At 47.7% G+C, this 18,613-nt stretch overlaps 1 protein-coding gene across 2 annotated transcripts in view; it reads left to right on the forward strand.

Moving 5' to 3' along the window:
• Positions 1-18,613, forward strand: part of LOC147444451 (ubiquitin carboxyl-terminal hydrolase 10-like) — a 105,688-nt gene that overhangs the window by 36,291 nt on the left and 50,784 nt on the right. Inside the window, exons 4-6 of one of the 2 annotated variants that reach the window (XM_086527058.1) lie at positions 14,848-14,995; positions 15,880-15,939; positions 16,026-16,121. In XM_086527058.1, the coding sequence (XP_086383184.1) occupies positions 14,848-14,995; positions 15,880-15,939; positions 16,026-16,121 (304 nt within the window). The remainder of the gene's footprint in view (positions 1-14,847; positions 14,996-15,879; positions 15,940-16,025; positions 16,122-18,613) is intronic. The other variant, XM_086527057.1, reaches the window with a different exon arrangement.

The raw sequence follows: 18,613 nt of genomic DNA on the forward strand, positions 1-18,613 counted from the left end.
ATGGGTACTTCTGATGCGTCACATCGGATGGGTGACAGGGAGCATCGGAAAGAAGTATCCGACCATCCGGGAACGGACATCTCTGATGCGTCATAGGATGGGTGACATAGAGCATCGTGAAGGAGATTTTACCGTAAGTTCGGTAGGAAAGGACTAGGTGATGGGTATTCCTGATGCGTCACAAGGTGGGTGACGGGTGCATCGGAAAGGGAATATCCATAGTCGGGAGGAAATTCCGAACTGTGTTAGAATTGTGCACAAGGAAAAGCAAGCACTTGAATGAAGATGGGTTCAGAGGAAACTTTGAGGAAAAACAGATGCTTTCTGAGAAAGCGGGATTGCTTTTCGGGAAAGCAGATGCTTTCCCGCGAGGAAGTTTATGTTTGCATTGCAATTGTGCGTGTGATTGCATCCAGGGACGCCTGGGAAGTGCTGTGAAAGCATTGTTTTTAACTTATAAGGTTTTATTGAGTTTTTGGGCAGGTTCAGACTATTTTTTAAAATACGTCGGCCGCCCATTTAATAAGTGGGCAGCCAACAGATCAGCCAACATTTTCTCTCTCTCTTTTTTTGGCAGAATGGAAAAAAAAATGAAAAAAAAATTTTGAAAAAAAAAAAAACAAAAAAAAAAACGGCCGTGATCTCTACGCGAGCAACTATTCGTGCCCGTGGCTAGGAGCTATAAAAGCATCACATGCCCTCACTCAGAGGGGAGGACCAATCTTTGCAAGGAGGAGATGCTGCTGCAGATTTCAGCCGTAAAGAAAACGTTGCCGGTGATGCCCATGGCTGCCCCAAGTGTACCAGATGTCGCCAAGACCCAGTGCGCGAGTTCCCTCGCGAAGAAGTGCCTACGAAGCGTGTTTCCATCGCGACAAGTTGCTGTTTTTCTCTGTTTTCAGCCCAGAAACGTCGTAGACGGGGCTGATTTACGAGAAGGAACCCGAGAACACACCTCTTTTGTGTGTAGGATTGGAAGAGAGGATTTTCTATGGAGAGATCTCTTCCGAGGAATTGCTTTTCGAGAATCGAGTTGCATTTCGAGCGTCGAGACTTTGAAGGTAACGATTTTCATGTTCTGATCTTTGAGTATTTGATTGCAAGTGTACTTCCTCTTCGTGAGGGAGTAGGAGCAGAGGAAGGCATGAGCCTTTGCAGGAGAAAAGCGCTCTGAGGAACTAGAGCCAGATCAGCCCAAGGGTTTCGTACCCGAGTTTGGGAAGTAGATCCACGGATCGGAGAGAGGTAGTCTCTCAAGTTGTGATCCAGAAGTTGGGATTCCCAAGTAAGGACTTCGTGTCCGGGAAAGCAGAGTTGTTTGGCGGGAAGAGGACTCTGGAAAGAGAGTTGGAAAAGAGTTGCAGGGATGCCATGCCCTGAGTTTGGAAGGTGAGATCCAGAGGCGAGAACCTTGATTCTCGAGGAATTGGAATAAGGAACGGAAGTTCCTTGGAATAGGGTTTTGCCCTAGGAATCGGAAGCTGAGGCTTCCGGGAACCATCAAGTCTTATTCTAGAACGAACGTGGTAATACGTTCGGTTCAAGTGCTTGTATAGACTTCTCCTCAGTAATGAAGATACTATTACGGGGGGGGGGACCAGCCCATCTTCTGGTCCCCAGTACTGTGTCGATCTTCTCACTCTCTATCTCTCTCTATTTATTTCTCTCTATATCCTCTGGCTTCAGTAATAAGTGATAAATCCTATTTATCCGAATGTATTTTATATTGTTATGCGCTCCCGTTTGTGACACTGCCTGCGGCAGAGACTCAACAATCTGAGACCAAAACTCTGCACATGCATTCGCCACATTGGGTGTGTAGATGTTCAGGAAGCCCATGAGGCAACCCTGAACCTGCATAGTGATCCACTGAGCCCTGACCGGCACAAGAATCCCTTTGCCCACAATGGCCTACTGCAAAGATTCAACAATAGTGATACATACCCCACCCTCAATGCCTCCAGGTCCAAAAGTAGCTGACCAAAACGTCTCATATCTCCACGCAAAATCTAACCACATCGTCTCATATCGTCCACGCAAAATCTGACCACATCGTCGAATGCGGCTCTCACAAAGATGATGCTCTTGTAGCATAAGAATGTCAATCTTACCACCCACAAGGCATCTCTGAAGCTCTTGACGCAGCCGACCCCTCTGACGCTGAAGTTGGGGCCCTCCTAATCCCTGCACATTCCATGAGATGACCCTCATGGAGTTGGTGGGAGAAAACAGATGCTACCGCATCAGCCAACCTCGCTATCTTTGAGGCCGGTTTGAGGCCCGTTTGGTCTAGATAAGCGTGAAAGAAGCGACTGTCCCGCCCAAGCCCAAGCTGAGCGTGCAGCCCGAAGGGCTACATCCTCTGTCCAAGAATCCTCATGCACAAATACATAACAAGGAGGGCACTGAGTGTCAGCACACAAGTGCACCACAGTGTGCCTGCAACCCGCTGCATCCAGAGGCGTCATGCTGAACTTGGCCAGAGGCCAAAGTGTCTGCACCACATCTGTCACCCCTAAGTCCCCTATGTGGTGTGAGAACTTAGTAGCCTGAGTCTGGAGCCAGTCAAGGACTGTGTGCTGGGTCCACTCTCTGAGATCCCTACCACACAGCGGAAAGGAGAAACCCACTGCGCCTCAATGCCTCTAGCTACAAGAAAGAGGACGTGGACTCGAAAGCTAGCCTCCTCCAGGTCAGGAGAAGAGTCAACCAGAAACCGAGTGAAGCTGTAGTCGAAGAAGTCCCAACGTCTGCGTATGTCGAAGCTAGTCAAACCTCGAGGGATTGGTGCAAAGGGAGAGGTCTGCACCAAGAAAGGCGGCCTCAGGTGGTGCTGTCCCTCTCGAGCCACACGGCTCGTAGCGAAAGCACTACCAAGAGAACGCCTCGCGGCAGAAGCGTGTCCAAAACCTTGCGTCTGAGGTGGAGTGGAGGAGGGGTCGGGAGATGAGGCCGTGGGCCCCATCGGGGAGAGAGGAGGGGCGGGAGGCGAGGGTGGAGGTGGGGGAGGCTGAGCGGCAGCGTCCGAGGAAGGAGGAGGCGGTGGTGGAGGAGCTGAAGTGGGCGGGGCCTCCTCAGGCGGGTCCTGTCGAAGGGGGTCAAAACGGTTCCCAGTCGGAACCCGGTGCTGTTGAACTGCAGAAGGTCGGCCACCAGGGGGAGCAGTGGGGCGAGCCCGCCCCTCCGTCAGCTGTCTAATCACTGGTCTCTGTCGAGGTACCAACCTGTGCGTCTTGTGTATTTGGCTGCTTGGCTTGCTCAGCCTTGGGAGGCTGCGCATGCGTTGTGGGTGGAGGTGTCCTTCGAGGACATGCCTTTGCCAAATGGCCCATCTGCCTGCAAATGAAACACCGGTTTGGGAGACCCGACTACTGCACACTCTGTCTGATCCATCCCCCACTCACCCGAGGCAGCAGTACCACCTTGGGGAGGGAGTGTGTCCTGAACAAGAACCCGCATAGTAGGTAAACTTGTGGCCTTGGTCACAACTGAAGCTGCAATGCGCAGAGACTTTAGAACTGTCCCGAACATGGAACCAATCCTGAGGAGAAGAGGGAGGTACTCTCTCCTGAGTCCTGGGAAACAGACAGTATCGGCAAGTCTGTCTCCTCCTCGAGCATATTTGTAGTAGGGTCAAAACCATGATGCCATTGTCGGAAGTAAGCTCGAGCTGCTCGGATGCCGAGCGGGCTTATCGAAATCACCTTGGCCGTCATATCTGTAGACGCGAACTCTACTTGGTAGTACCCTCTCCCGAGGATCTGGACATCGGTGATCTTGCCCACATCGGAGAGATGACGGGCTTGTAGTAAATCCAGAACCTCGCCCCGACTGGGCCGAGTGCCAATGATCTTACAGATAACCGAAGTGCTTGCAAGTGCTCCACTTCGGCCATCAAGCTCGCTTGCTCTTCTGGTGAAAGAGCAAGTCGAAGGGTCGGCTCCGCAGTGTCGGGCGAGGGGGACTTTAGTGGAGTCCCTCTGAGATGGAGCAGAAGCCGCCATTCTGTGTCTGCTGCTGCATTGGTGAACGAACGGAAGTCGATGGCGTCGAGGCGAACGAAGCGTGTCGGAGCCGCTGTGAACCAACTCCAACAGAGACACGAGGTGGGTAAGGAGGAATGCGAGCAGGCTGCGGGCAAATTTTTCCCACTGAACTGCACAAAAGGGGCGTGGAGGGGAGGGGGGGAGTTCATTGTATAGCAAACCAGCAGGGGTGGGCGGGTAATCGCTGCTCAGCAAAAAACTAGCAAGGGGCGGGCAGGGGGCAGCGGGCGATTGGGCGAATGTGCAGCGGGGGCAGCGAGCGACTGTGCATGTGTGCAGCGTAGCCAAGTTCCAACTGTGCAAGGGGGCAGCGCGAGGGTGACTGTGCAGGCGCAGCGGGGGGGGGGGGGCAGCAGCAGCAGCGAGCCTTTTTATTTTCCTTCGCACTTGATCCTCGAACTCCCACTTTTGATTGCACAACCAGCAAATCTTGCTCCCCAGCGGAAGCACCGAAGGATGTTGGAGCAAAAGACACCGTGCGCGCGGACAACCCCAAACCAACAAATCTCGCTCCCTAGCGGGAGCACCGAAGGATGTTGGAGCAAAAGACACCGTGCGCGCGGACAATCCCAAACCAGCAAATCTCGCTCCCCAGCGGGAGCACCGAAGGATGTTGGAGCAAAAGACACCGTACGCGCGAACAACCCCAACCCCCCCCCCCCCCCCCCCCCCCCCCCCTCGCACCTTAACCCAACACAAGGAATCTCCTTACTTTTCTCACCTCACACACAACCACTCAAGAGCTCAATGAAAATCCTTCCCCCAAACTCGATTCAAGCTCCAAACGTCTCGAACTACAAGCTCTTGCCTACCTCTAGACACTACGCAATGAGTCACGTTGATCAACACTTGGAGTCACACTCGAGACCACCAAAAGACATGAGAAAAACTATCAAAAACTCAAAAACTCCAGCCACAAAAGGCCTCTCTCAAATCATTGCAGAAGCTTCACCAAACTCCACTCTGCTGGACTCTTTGGCGTAGCCTCAACCCTAATGGCACCGATATAGGGTCACACAGTCTTTACCTGTTTCCATGCATCTTCATGAGGGATCACCTTCCTAAACCGCTTCAAAAAGCATCTTTGAAACTTGTCCCAATTCACCTTGTCATCCTGTGACAAGCTCTCAAACCAGTCTCTTGCATTCAAATTGATACTTGCAAGCTTTTGCGCCTCACTTGAAACCGCACGACATAAACATGTCAAGTCGTACTCATAAGATGCAAGCCAATCCTTTGCATTCTCACAACCTGTAAAAATAGATGGTTGGAATGGCACCACCATCTTGAAATTCCCTTTAACAACCAAAATGTCAATACATCACCGCTCGAACTCCCACTTTTGATTGCACAATCGGCAAATCTCGCTCCCTAGCAGGAGCACCGAAGGATGTTGGAGCAAAAGACACCGTGCGCGTATACACACTCCCCCTCGCACCTTAACCCAACACAAGGAATCTCCTTATTTTTCTCACCTCACACAACCACTCAAGAGCTTAATCAAAATCCTTCCCCCAAACTCGATTCAAGCTCCAAACGTCTCGAACTACAAGCCCTTGCCTACCCCCAGACACTACACAATGAGTTACGTTGATCAACGCTTAGAATCACACTCGAGACCACCAAAAGACATGAGAAAAACTATCAAAAACTCAAAAACTCCAGCCACAAAAGGCCTCTCTCAAATTATTGCAGAAGCTCTTCACCAAACTCCACTCTGTTGGACTCTTTGGCGTAGCCTCAATCCTAATGGCACCGATACAGGGTCACACAGTCTTTTTTTTTTTTTGTTTTGTTTTGGAAAAAGTGAGGGCTGTATATTACTGAGTACAATATAATCCCCAGCGGATGCCAAAATAGCCTATCACGTGGGGTGTACAAGATGAATGTAAGGATGAGAGCCACTATAGTGACAACTCGACTAGAAAAATCTCATGGTGGTCGACGTGATGAGTGGAGGAGAAACCACCGAGGAGGGGCATAATGCCACATAATCTGGCCACCTGTAAGTGTGAAGAAGAGTGGGGATCGGGCCCAACGCCGAAGGAAGGCAAATCGGCGAGCCTCGGCTGCTCGAGATGTACCTGAGGAAGAATCCCACTGCCAAATCAGGGTGTGAATGATGTCCAGCCAAATGGCAGTGAGGGTATCCTGAAGGAGCTGTGTGATCCGATACAGGGTCACACAGTCTTGCAGAAAGCCTCACCGTCTTCCCTCAATTCCTCGCACACACACATCCATGGAAACCTCAGAACTCTCATAGACTCTCCCAAGTGCAAAATTGAAGAGAAGATACTCTCATTCACTTCTCCACACACTAGAAAATAGGACGCGAACAAGACGGGACGGCATAGGACCACTTGTCGTAACCCTGCTTCCTCCTTCACATAGAGAGGTGAAAGTGCTCAAATTCCCCTTCACACATTCTCTCTCAGTTTGGATACTCACGACACCGAGAGTGATGTGGCAAAAATCCCCCTTTTCACACCAGTTTTGACCATTTTTTGATCTTATAAGGGCCAGTTTTGACCGTCGACGGGCATTTTTCGCGGGAAAAATACCAAATGGACTCCAAAATCCACCAAATTTTGTAGGCTTGATCCTTAATACCCAAAATTCATGGCCACATAACAAAATTCTATTTTTGACCACCTCTAACGCAGTTCCCCCATCACTGTATATCAAGCGCGACAAATCGATAGTTACCACATGCGTCAAACTTTTGGAGGGGGTTAAGAGTACCCACACTTTCCACTTGTATTATTTACATTTTAGAAAGCTCAAAACATTCCCTATTGCCAAAAGAAGCTACTTGGAACTTGATGCTGCTCAACCCAGCATTTGCCAGCTATATACGGACCCAGGGGGCGTCAATAGCAGACAGATGACCCAGGAGGAGCAGAATCCAGTAGTACCTGCAGTACTCGCATGATCAGCAGCAGCCTTGGCGTTTTTCTCAGCATGAACCAGCGTTTCCAGTCCTAAACCATCAACGTTTTCAGATCAGGCCTTAGCCTCGCCGTACCGCACCCATCTGGTAGCAGACCCTCACCGTGACGACCATCACCATCAGCCGGCAATCAGATCAGCTAGCGATCCAGATTCAGCCCTCAAACAGTCCAGCGTTTTCAGTCTCAGCCTCAACCGCATCGGCAGTAGCGGATCAGCCCCGTTGCCTCGCCGCCGCAGCTGATCCATAGGAGAAGACATAGCGTTCTCAGATTTCAGCAGCTCAGCCCTTAGCCTCAACCTCGTCGTCGACATCGTCATCGTTGTCGTCGACATTGTTGTCGTCAAGTACCATAGCATCTAGAAGCATTGTACGAGACTTTGTGCAATCTAAAGCAAATACCTCTCTAGCAATAGAGAGGGGGGCCCTTGGAGGGGGGTTTGGGACCCCATCTGGTGTCTTCTCTTCTCCCTCTCTCTCTATCACTCCCATGCACTTTGCACCCAGTTTTCTCTTTGTTTTGTTCATTGCACATTCTCTTACTAAGCAAGGAAGGCTCTCCCTTGCTCTAAGTAAAAGGAACCTTGAGCACTAACTCATCACTCATCCTGAGCTTACACCATCATTCACTTCCACTGCACATTACATTGGTATCAGAACTCTTTGGCAGTGTTCGATATCATTACTCAAGGAAAGAATCACAAAGAACCACATGAAATTTTTTTGCTTGTTTGTAATCGCACGTAATCCAAGACCACTTGGGCGTGTCGATCCTTAATTTGTGTTTTTGAAGAGTGGCACGTAACCCAAGAAAGAAGGGCTTGTCCGGCCTCCCCTCGTTCCTCTTTTTCACTCATTGAGAGCGGACCTTGCACTTAGCGGTAGGCCAATCGACCTGACGTGGGAAAAAGCAACCTTGGTTGAGCGCAAGGCCGCCAAGGGGTGCACCCGCAGGAAGGAGTTGAGCTTTGGTAAGAGTAAAGCCTTCTTAAACGCAGATTGCAAGCCAAGAACCCCGAGTACTCAAGAACTCAAGAACCCATGAACCCAAGAACCTCAAGTACCCAAGAACTCAGTGCATGGTCATCACCCGAAGCGGAATGGATACTTTGCGTGAAGGTGATGAGAGTGGAGTGGAGCTCGCGGAAATCACGGAAAGATGACGTGACAGGGTGAATTGCGGGCAGCCCTTCCTTTGGGCGCTTGGTTTTTGGACCAGTAGTGTTTAGAACATGTTGCTTTTCATGTAAATCGCTTTTGGATGGGCAAGGGCCTTTAAATATGTGTTGTGGACTCACTCTCTAGCACTCTACCTGCAGGAGGAGAGCAGAGCCATAGGAGTCGTAACCTCTTGGAGCAATATAAAGAAACACCGAAAGGGGCGCCACAATTTGGGGTTAGTGCACTCTAGGGGTGGAACTACGCCACTCCATGTCTCGTGTAAAGTCTCTCTTTCAGTTCAATTGTTTTGAAGTGCTTAAAAGTCTGTTGAGTCTGTTGTTTTCCGTTGGCACATGGTGCCGTCATGTTACACTTTTGGTCAGATAGGTCATATTTGACCTTCGAGGATGATAATGAAATCTCTCTCTCTCTCTCTCTCTCTCTCTCTCTCTCTCTTCCCCGGTGCTCCCATGTCACCACACCTTCCGCTACACTCTGACATGGTATCACAACCATGGCTTAACTACGCTCGTGTTAGGTGCAGCGGAATGAATGTTTGCGCTTTGCTCAAGATGAGTGCTCCGAACTGTGCTCAAGGTTCCTTTTGTTCTTATGGAAGGGAGAGCCTTCCGTTCTTCATGAGAGAATGCTATGATCACAAACAAAGTGAATGGACACTGTGTGTGCAAGTATATGAGACTGAGAGATAGAGAGAGAAGAGAGATACGACACTAGAGACGACGTAAAAACCCCTCCTTCGAAGGCCCCACTCTCGTCGGCGAGAGTGGTCTACTTATGATTGCACAATCTGGTACAATGGGAATGCATGGGACTGATGCAAGTCTAGGCTATGTCGACGATGACGACGGTGATGACGAAGTCGACCTAAGGGCTGAAATCTGCAATCTTTCTACTGCTGTCCAAAAACGCTATGGGCTGAAATCTGCGGCTAGTCCAAAAACACTGATTTTGGGGGCTGTTTCTGTAGGTCTTTGTCGCTGAAATTCTGCAGGTTTAGGGCTGAAAACTGAGGTACTTAAGGGCTGAAAATTGACGGTTTTCCGGGCTGAATCTGCTACTCTTTTAGGGGCTGATTTGCAAGTACTTCATGCTGAAAAACGCTGCAGACTGAGGTGGTATCTGCTGAAACCGCTAGGTCATGGATTCCCAAAAATGCTAGGCGTGCTGATGTCAAAAACGCTAGTCTCTGGAACTTCTTCTGGCGATGAATGCTGATGCAAAACGCTAGTGGCTGGAACTTGCTGGCACTGGCTACCTGATGCAAAACGCCAAGTGCTGGGAGGAATGGCGATGACCCTCTTGATGGAAACGCCAAGGTGCTGAGTCCTTTGCTTGGAGGGGAGACCACCAAGTTCTTGTTGAGAAGTTGCCTGCTGAGCTTGGCTCCTGTTGCCTCTTCTACCAAATAGTGCTAGCTCTAGTTTGCTTATATAGAAACTTAGCAAAATTGCCCTACCTACTTTCCAACAAAAGTCAGTTAAAAATAATAAGTGAAAAATGTCAAAAATAGGTAAAATAGGCTAAATGCATTGGAAAATTCTCCTGAAGGATTCTGATGGATTATGATGGGAATGCTTATGATCATGCTGTGTGCAGCCAGAGGATATGCATCTACACTAAGTGACTGGGCATGCACGGTCTACGAATAGACTCACAAAAGTGCCAGATCACTTCTAATCTAGACTGACTGGACTGACTAAACCCTTGTCGTGCTGTAGCTTGTCCACGGACACATAGGGTTGGATGTGTCACGTGACATCCCCTCCTTTTCAAAGTGAGGTACTGGTACCGAACTGTATGGCGTCGAAGGAGATCGCCAATAGCATCCGGAATCCTAGAAGGGACTCTTTGCCGGCCCACTCTGATGTGTGGGTCGTGCGCTACTTGAACTTCATAAAGGTCTGCAACGCTTGGTTCTTTGGGCCGTGCTGAAAGCGAGACAAAGTCTTCTGTGGCTCCTTTGATACTTCAACTTCGTCTAGAGTCATGCTTCTTTCTTCTTCAAGAATCTCCATGGCTGAAAATTCCTGAAACCATTTCCAACACAAAACCATGAACATACCCATTCCATGTAAAGTGAGTGGAAAAAATCTTGTCTTTCTCAAAGACTGTGCATGCAATGTAGATGAACAAAGAGACAGAGTGACAAACCGTTCACCCCATATACGCAAACAATGAGATCGAATCTTTCTCTTATGATCTATAGCAATCAATTGTGGCAATCCACAATGGAAATGCCTATGCTTGGTGCTCATACTTTCATGTGCTCGTTCTACGAATGTGTCATGCCAAGGAAGAGACATGGAATGTGACTTCCTTGAATGCATACTTTTCAGCTTTTCATGAAAAATCCGCATACATTCGTGCTCATCCATGAGTGAAACGTGCTCAACGTACAATATGTCATGCCTAGGAAAAGGGATCACATAAAGACGCTGACTAAAATACAGGAAACGATCACGAATGAAACACTCGAACAATGCGTGCGTATCAATCATGCGAACACATAATACTTCCTGTGAGGGTTCTTTGGACCGAGGCTTGAGAGCCAAGATCGGTTCTTCCTGAAGGGGTTCTTTGGACCTAGGCTCGAGAGCCAAGATTGATCCTTCGTGATTGATCGAATTTGCAACGAGATTAGCTTCGCTAGAAAAAGCATCAACTAACTCCTCATCCTTGTGAACTATCACGTCATCTTCATGCAAATCGTCATGCTTGTGAGAAATCACATCTTGATCATGCAAATCATCATGCTTGTCATTGTCATCCAAATCATCATGCAAATCATCATGCTTCTCATAATCATGCAAATCCTGTGTGTCATGCTTTGGAGAAGAAGAGACTGAGAGAGTCTCCTTTTCCTGATCCTGTTGCATCTGTGCGTGCATTTGAGAAAAGAGTCGCAACATCTCTTTCATTCTTGCTTTGGTCTCGCGATCAAATCTTGCTTGACTTTCTTTTTCTTCCAAGTCGTACTGACGCTCTATGGCTGCCTTTTCTTCTTTGTAGTCACGATCTATGGCTGCCATTTCTTCTTCGTAGGCCTTTCTTTCTGCTTCTCTTTCTTTGCGTTCTAACTTTCTTTCCAGAAACAATTGGTCCAACTCCTCCAGAGTAGTTAGCGCAATCCTTGACGTAGATGGGGAAGGGGGAGAGTCGGAAAAACCTCTTGGTGGGGAAAATTCTTCTTCGCCTCTCTCATGCTCATCACCTCCAAGCGAAGTATCCATTCCGCTTCGAGTGATGACTATCCATTGAAGTCGTGGGTTCTTGTGGGTCTTGGGTTCTTAAGTTCACGAGGAACTTGGGTTCTTGGGGGGTCTTGGGTTCTTAAGTTCACGAGGAACTTGGGTTCTTAAGTTCACGAGGAACTTGGGTTCTTAAGTTCACGAGGAACTTGGGTTCTTGGGGGTCTTGGTTCTTGAGGGTCTTGAAGTTCTTGAGGTTTTCTTTCGCTTGCAAACCGTGTTTGAGAAGGATCTTCTCTTCACCCGAGTTCTACTCCTTTCCGCGGACGCACCCCTTGGCGGCCTTGCACTCAAACCAAGGTTGCTTTTTCCCACCTCACGTCGATTGGCCGGCCGCTAAGTGCACGGTCCGCTCTCAATGAGTGAAAAGAGACACAAGGGGAGGCTGGACAAGCCCTTCTTTCTTGGGATCCCTGTGACTCTTCAAAAACACGATTAGAAATCGACACGCCCAAGCGAACCTTGGTTCACGTGACCGCAACAAGCAAAAAAATTCTTGTGATTCTTGTGGTTCTTTCCTTGAGTGATACAGAACACTGCCAAAGCTCTGATACCAATGTTAGGTGCAGCGGAATGAATGTTTGCGCTTTGCTGAAGATGAGTGCTCCGAACTGGGCTCAAGGTTCCTTTTGTTCTTATGGAAGGGAGAGCCTTTCGTTCTTAATGAGAGAATGCTATGATCACAAACAAAGTGAATGGACACTGCGTGCAAGTGTATGAGACTGAGAGATAGAGAGAGAAGAGAGATACGACTCCAGAGACGTAAAACCCTCCTCCGAAGGCCCCACTCTCGTCGGCGAGAGTGGTCTACTTATGATTACACAATCTGGTACAATGGGAATGCATGGGGCTGATGCAAGTCTAGGCTATGTCGACGATGACGACGGTGATGACGAAGTTGACCTAAGGGCTGAAATCTGCAATCTTTCTACTGCTGTCCAAAAATGCTATGGGCTGAAATCTGCGGCTAGTCCAAAAATGCTGATTTTGGGGGCTGTTTCTGTAGGTCTTTGTCGCTGAAATTCTGCAGGTTTAGGGCTGAAAACTGAGGTTCTTAAGGGCTGAAAACTGATGGTCTTTCCGGGTTGAATCTACTACTCTTTTAGGGGCTGATCTGCAAGTACTTCATTGCTGAAAAATGCTGCAAGCTGAGGTCGTATCTGTTGAAACCGCTAGGTCATGGATTTTCAAAAATGCTAGGCATGCTGCTGTCAAAAATGGTAGCTGTGTCTGGAACTTCTTCTGGCGATGAATGCTGATGCAAAACGCTAGTGGTTGGAACTTGCTGGCACTGGCTACTTGATGCAAAACGCCGAGTGCTGGGAGGTATGGCGATGACCCTCTTGATGGAAATGCCAAGGTGCTGAGTCCTTTGCTTGGAGGGGAGACCACCAAGTTCTTGTTGAGAAGTTGCCTGCTGAGCTTGGCTCCTGTTGCCTCTTCTACCAAATAGTGCTAGCTCTAGTTTGCTTATATAGAAACTTAGCAAAATTGCCTTACCTACTTTCCAACAAAAGTCAGTTAAAAATAATAAGTGAAAAATGTCAAAAATAGGTAAAATAGGCTAAATGCACTGGAAAATTCTCCTGAAGGATTCTGATGGATTATGATGGGAATGCTTATGATCATGCTGTGTGCAGCCAGAGGATATGCATCTACACTAAGTGACTGGGCATGCATGGTCTACGAATAGACTCACAAAAGTGCCAGATCACTTCTAATCTAGACTGACTCGACTTACAGAACCCTTGTCGTGCTGTAGCTTGTCCTCGGACACATAGGGTTGGATGTGTCACGTGACAGCTGGCATTATGATCGGGAGTGCGTTAAAGGGTTTCTTTGGGCTGCAGATTATCAGCCAACAGGGAGGCAACTTGTGGCTGCATTTTCTAGCATCGTTCTCAGCTAGAGGTGGTAACATGAACTTGTCATCTAGTTCCAGTTTTCTACACATTCCTTGGATGATATTCATGGATTCTTGTTCAGAAGAAAGGATCATGTTGTTACCTATGCTTAATTGCAGCAGCTGGATTGATGATATTGGATGGGAAGTAAAGCGACTAGCTCATGACATGTGCTTTATAGAGAGAGGGGGTTTGTACCTCTTGCATAGACAGTGTGTCTGGCTATAGGAAGCATGTTTTCTACTCTCATAGGATTGTTAATGCTTTTGGATATGGTGAAATGGAAAGATCACAGGTTCTTTGTTGTGCATGTGGTATGGAAGGTCATGTGTGGAAGAAGCATTACCAGGACCGGCTTGATGCGGACGGTCTTAAGTCCGTAATTCCTTCCACCTTTTATTTCTATCTACAGGTACTTTTCCTAGATGGTAGTGGAGTTCTAGGGGGAATTTCAAGCTTGCACTCAGAGACTTGGATGTGGATAGGCCTCTTGTATTCTCTTTGGCGTAGGCTCACGGAGTCACTCCAGCTTCCTTGGTAGAGCCTAGAGGTCCTATTCAGTTCTTTGCAGATGCTGCGGCGGACGAGGCAAGGTTTACATATCTATGCAATCCTTGGTCACGAGACATTTATATTATGTTGGCATTTTGCATTGTGAGCCTGTCTATGGAGTATGTTTGCTCAATCTGGTCCTGATGGGGTGTGATTGGCCTCCCACACACTTGTCTTTCAATAATCTATAGCTATTGATGGTACATGCCCACACGACGTATGTGCGGTGGATCTCTAGCATGTACAGCTAACACAAGCTTCTGGAGCATGACGGACATTGATGGTGATTGTGTAGAGGAGGTGCTAGAGGGTTGGGCATATTTTGTGAACCCCTATAATGGGGAGGAGGGGATAGATGGCATATTTTGCAGAGCAATTATCTCTTGTAGAGATTGCTCCATAGGGCTTGTCCACGTCCCCCCCTCCCCCCCAACCGGCCCCTCCCGCTCATGCTTGTGTCACCATACCTTGGCTACACTCTAATAATATTGATGGCCAAGAATCCACACGTCAATGATCTTGCACACCTCTCTTAGTAGCCAAAATCCTGAACTTGCTCTTTGCCTGGGTGTGCACCAACAGTCCTGCAAATGATTGAGGCCGCCTGGAGACATCTGACCTTTGTTGCTAGGTTCGCTTTCTCCTCTGGAAATAAAGAAAGCCGAATGATGGGCTCAACCAGGGTGGGCAAAAGGGCCGCATCAGAGTCCCATTAAGGCGGTGAGGCTGAGTCCATCTGAAACTGCTGCTGCTGCTCAGTAAGTGTATCTGCGTTTATCAAGTTGCAAACTCTGTCCACAATTACCTTGTACAATAGATAAGGAAAATTCATTGAAATTGTTGTTTTTCATGTAGTTCAAGAAAAATAGTCTTATTTAGTAATAGTGATTACAAACAATAGTTTTGCTATTCAATGCGTTTGCTTGTGTCTTGCAGTCAAAATCTATTGACAAACTTATTTCCAGGTATGGAGGGGGCCCCTCGCTGATGCGGAAAGTCATTTGCACCAAGTCAATGCCCAATGATCACCTTGCGATTGAGATTTACCCTTTGCGTGTTCTACTTCATGTCTTGCCAGGTGGAGCCCAACTTGATGTGAGAATGAGTATACAGGTGCGGGATTCTTAGGATATAATGTCTTATGTAATATACTGATAATGGACTCGTGAAGATTCTTGCTGGTAGGATCATTTGATTTTTGTATCAAGTCCAATGTTGTTACGAGTATAAACATGATAGTACTCTTTTCAGTTTGTGGGCTGTTTTATGATGATTTTTTGGAAAGTTTTAAGGTGCTAAGCTTTACCTTCTTCTGACATCATTTTTTGTTGCTCTCCAGTCTGATAATGGTAAATAATTAACTTGAGGTGCATTTTGGAGGTTTTGGAGAAGCAAGTAAAAAAACTCTTATGGTGTCTTATATTTCAAGTTCTCTAACAAGAAGGAAAAATGTCACGCCCTGGTCTTTACATATGGGCTAGCCTGCAGTTGGGGCATGATATGCAAACATAAGCAAGGTGATGTTTTGTGATACGTACAATTTCCACATTCTGCCCCTAAACCTTGTAAAAGTAGAAGAGAGTTGGCCTCCTTCACCAAATAAGAAGCTCTCATGTGGGCTGGCCCAATCCTCTTTCCAAAGCGCACTTTTGTCTTAATCCCAAATTATACTGTAGAAAAGTATTAAGACTGTCCAGGTGGCCAAATAACTGCAATCTGTCCCTTTCCAGATGAGCTAGCAGTCCCTTCTTCGAAATCTAAAATGTATACTCTGTGAAACAAAGAGGCTAATAATTCTGGGACTGTGTATGAAAAAGTTCATCTTGGATTGTTTTATCACTCTTCTTGGCTTCATAGTTGTTGTTGTATCTCACTGGTCCTTCAGAATGTTCTATTCTTGTGAGGAATGGCTTAAGGCAGGGTTTTGAGCTATGGTTGTTTGTCTTGTGCTTTCTTGCGATGTGTCACTTCTGTTGAGTATTTTCTTAATGGTGCAGGGCACAATTGGAGAGCTTTACCAGAAAGCATGCACTTTGCTGAACTTGGAATCTGAAGAGGCAACTTAAACTGATAAAACTTTCTATTTGAATTTGAACTTTAGTGAGCAGGTGAATCTAATGTTTTTGTAGGTTATTGATTACAGATACGCATTTGGGACTACTCTGGAAATTTAAAACATGGCTTGCTGAGTAAGTATGCAGAGACACTTGAAGATGCTGGATTTCAGATGGATCATGAGGTAGTTCTGAATTTCAGCCTTCTAGTCTCTTAAAATATTGGTGTGTCAAATAAGTTCACTATGCAACAACATTCACCAAGACCGACGCGAGGACGCGCTCGCTGCTCCCCCCCCCCCCCCCCCCCCCCCCCCGCCCCACCCCTGTCATCTGCAAGATTATTGGCAGTCTCCCCTGTCGAGGAGAGGTACGCGACCTTCTGTTGGCTCACCTTCTACTAGAGGTGGGGAAGATCATTGACATCCAGCTTCTCAGGCGAGGATACTATCACATAGAGTTTGAGACTCTTGAGATGGCTGCCAAGGTCATCTCGATGAGCCTGTTGGCCATCCGAGCGGTCAGAGCTCATTTCTGATAGTGGCGCCATGGTTTGGATGTTCTTGTCAAGGAGGCATACTTGCCCATTTTGGTCTACTTCCCTGGCTTGTAGTGGGAGTGTTTACCGCTTCTTTCCAGGATAGGTTCCGAGATCGGGATAGTCTTGGAGACCCCACCCATAGCAGCTTCTATTGTAGCCAAGGCTGCCGGTGTGCCTTCAGTACGCCTTCTGGTTGATGACACTCATACTCTCTCGAAGGTGATTCTTCTACCTAGGGTGAGTGGGGAATGGTTACGCCAGAGGGTGAAGTATTGGGGACTCCCGACCAGTGCTTCATTTAGAGGAAGATGTGCCTCTTAGCGATGGCCTGTTCTCGTAGGAGGTCTCGACCCACAGTGCATGCGCAGCCTCCCCAGGTTGAGCATGCCCAGCAGACAGGTACCCAGTACACTGCCTGGTACCTCAACAGAGGCCAGCAATCAGCCAACTGACAACTGGCAGTAAATGCTCGACCGTCATCGATAGGGACGGGCTCGCCACTATGCCCCCCTTGTTGGCCGTCCTCCTGTAGCTCAGTTGATATATGTGTGGTAGCCAGGTTGGTGGGATTGTCTGATCGTCCAACGCTACATTTCGGGAAGCATGTATATCTTGGATTCCCATCATAGAATATATGTTATATCAAGAGATATCAGCATGTATTATTGGCATGCAAGCGAGGTCGCTTGCAGTATTTTAAGAGTGGGGTGTGTCACCGGGAGGTGTATTTTTCGTGTTGCTTTCTTTAGATATATACTACATATTTTTATTTATTTTATTTTTACTTGTTTTCTCCGAAACCCTTGAAAAGGTGCAAGTGGACATTGCATGGTCAGTGTGAAACGGCTGCGGCCGAATGGGTTTCTCACATCGGGAATCTAGGTCGGTCAGCAGTCTGGGACTGGTCGGGGCAGTTAGTACTGAATTCTGATGAGTATGGAAGCTTGTTTGTGCCAAATGGAATGTGGGCCACTCGACAAGTCACTTACAACTTTAAATGTTGGGAACTAGGAAATTGAACCAAAGGAGCAAACTACACACATGGCAGTAGGAGAGCAACATGTAGGTCAACACCCACTCCCAAGACTTTCATCCCAAGAGGCGGCGCCCAAAACTGAGAGTAAAGGCTGATTTTTATCAGTGTAACCTACAAAGTGTCTGTGAGTAGTGGGTGCATATTCATAGCTTTAATGGAAAGCGTGCCTTCTCCTTTGTCTCATCTAGAGCAATGATTTTCTCTCGTGCATCTCTCTCCCCTTTGCACATATGGTAATGCCCCACTAGTTGGGCTTCTCAGTTGATTATGTACAGTTCTGGGGGCTTTATGCGCGTTTGCCAAGGCAAGAGCCTTCAGAACAAGAACTGGATTAGTTAATTGCTAATCCTCCATAGGTACGCACAGTTCCATTGAAAAAGATTGCGATTTTGGAGAGTTTTTGTCACGAGGACCTGGCAACTGTTAACTATGTCACGAGGATGTGGCAACTGCTAACCTTAGTTGTTGGTTTCTTTCCAATGGTTTTTTTTTAAATTTTTGAGACCCTCTTTTTGAAGTTGCAAATGGTCGGACATTGTATGGCCAATGTGAATGGTAGTTTCATCTGCAGACGGGAAGTGGGTCGACACTGGAATTCGTATAGTAAGAGGATGTCTAGGCTCAGTTCAAGATCATGTAGGTGCCCCCGTCGCACTTAGCAAGTTGGTGGATACTAGGAAGTGAATTCAATAAAGGCATAAAGCCAAGGTGGGGTCACCAAAGGAGAGTACCCGATAGTTGGGCCACATTGCATTTTTGAATGCTGTCCCAATGGGGATAGATGGTTAGAAGACCAATGGGAGCCCAACGGAAGCATCTCCTAAAAATTAGGGAACTGCTATTTTGGGCCATGAAATATGTTCGCGTCATTACCTCCGGAATGACAAGGGGAACATTTTACAACTCTGCAGCCAAGTCAACTGACGGGCCGGTTGAGATATTTTTAGCGGGGAAGCCCAAACTCGGAAAGTGGACGAGGTGTCACTCTGTGAGCGAATCTGCCACTTCTGGAGGCTGGGGTGAGCTGTTTTCAGCGAGAGGGGGTGCCATTTTCAGCTTTTGTCACAGGTTAAGAGCTATGGACTGCATGCTTTCCACTC

Source organism: Adiantum capillus-veneris, chromosome 13 (assembly GCF_014529385.1).
Source record: "Adiantum capillus-veneris isolate H3 chromosome 13, ASM1452938v2, whole genome shotgun sequence".
NCBI classification, from domain to species: domain Eukaryota; kingdom Viridiplantae; phylum Streptophyta; class Polypodiopsida; order Polypodiales; family Pteridaceae; genus Adiantum; species Adiantum capillus-veneris.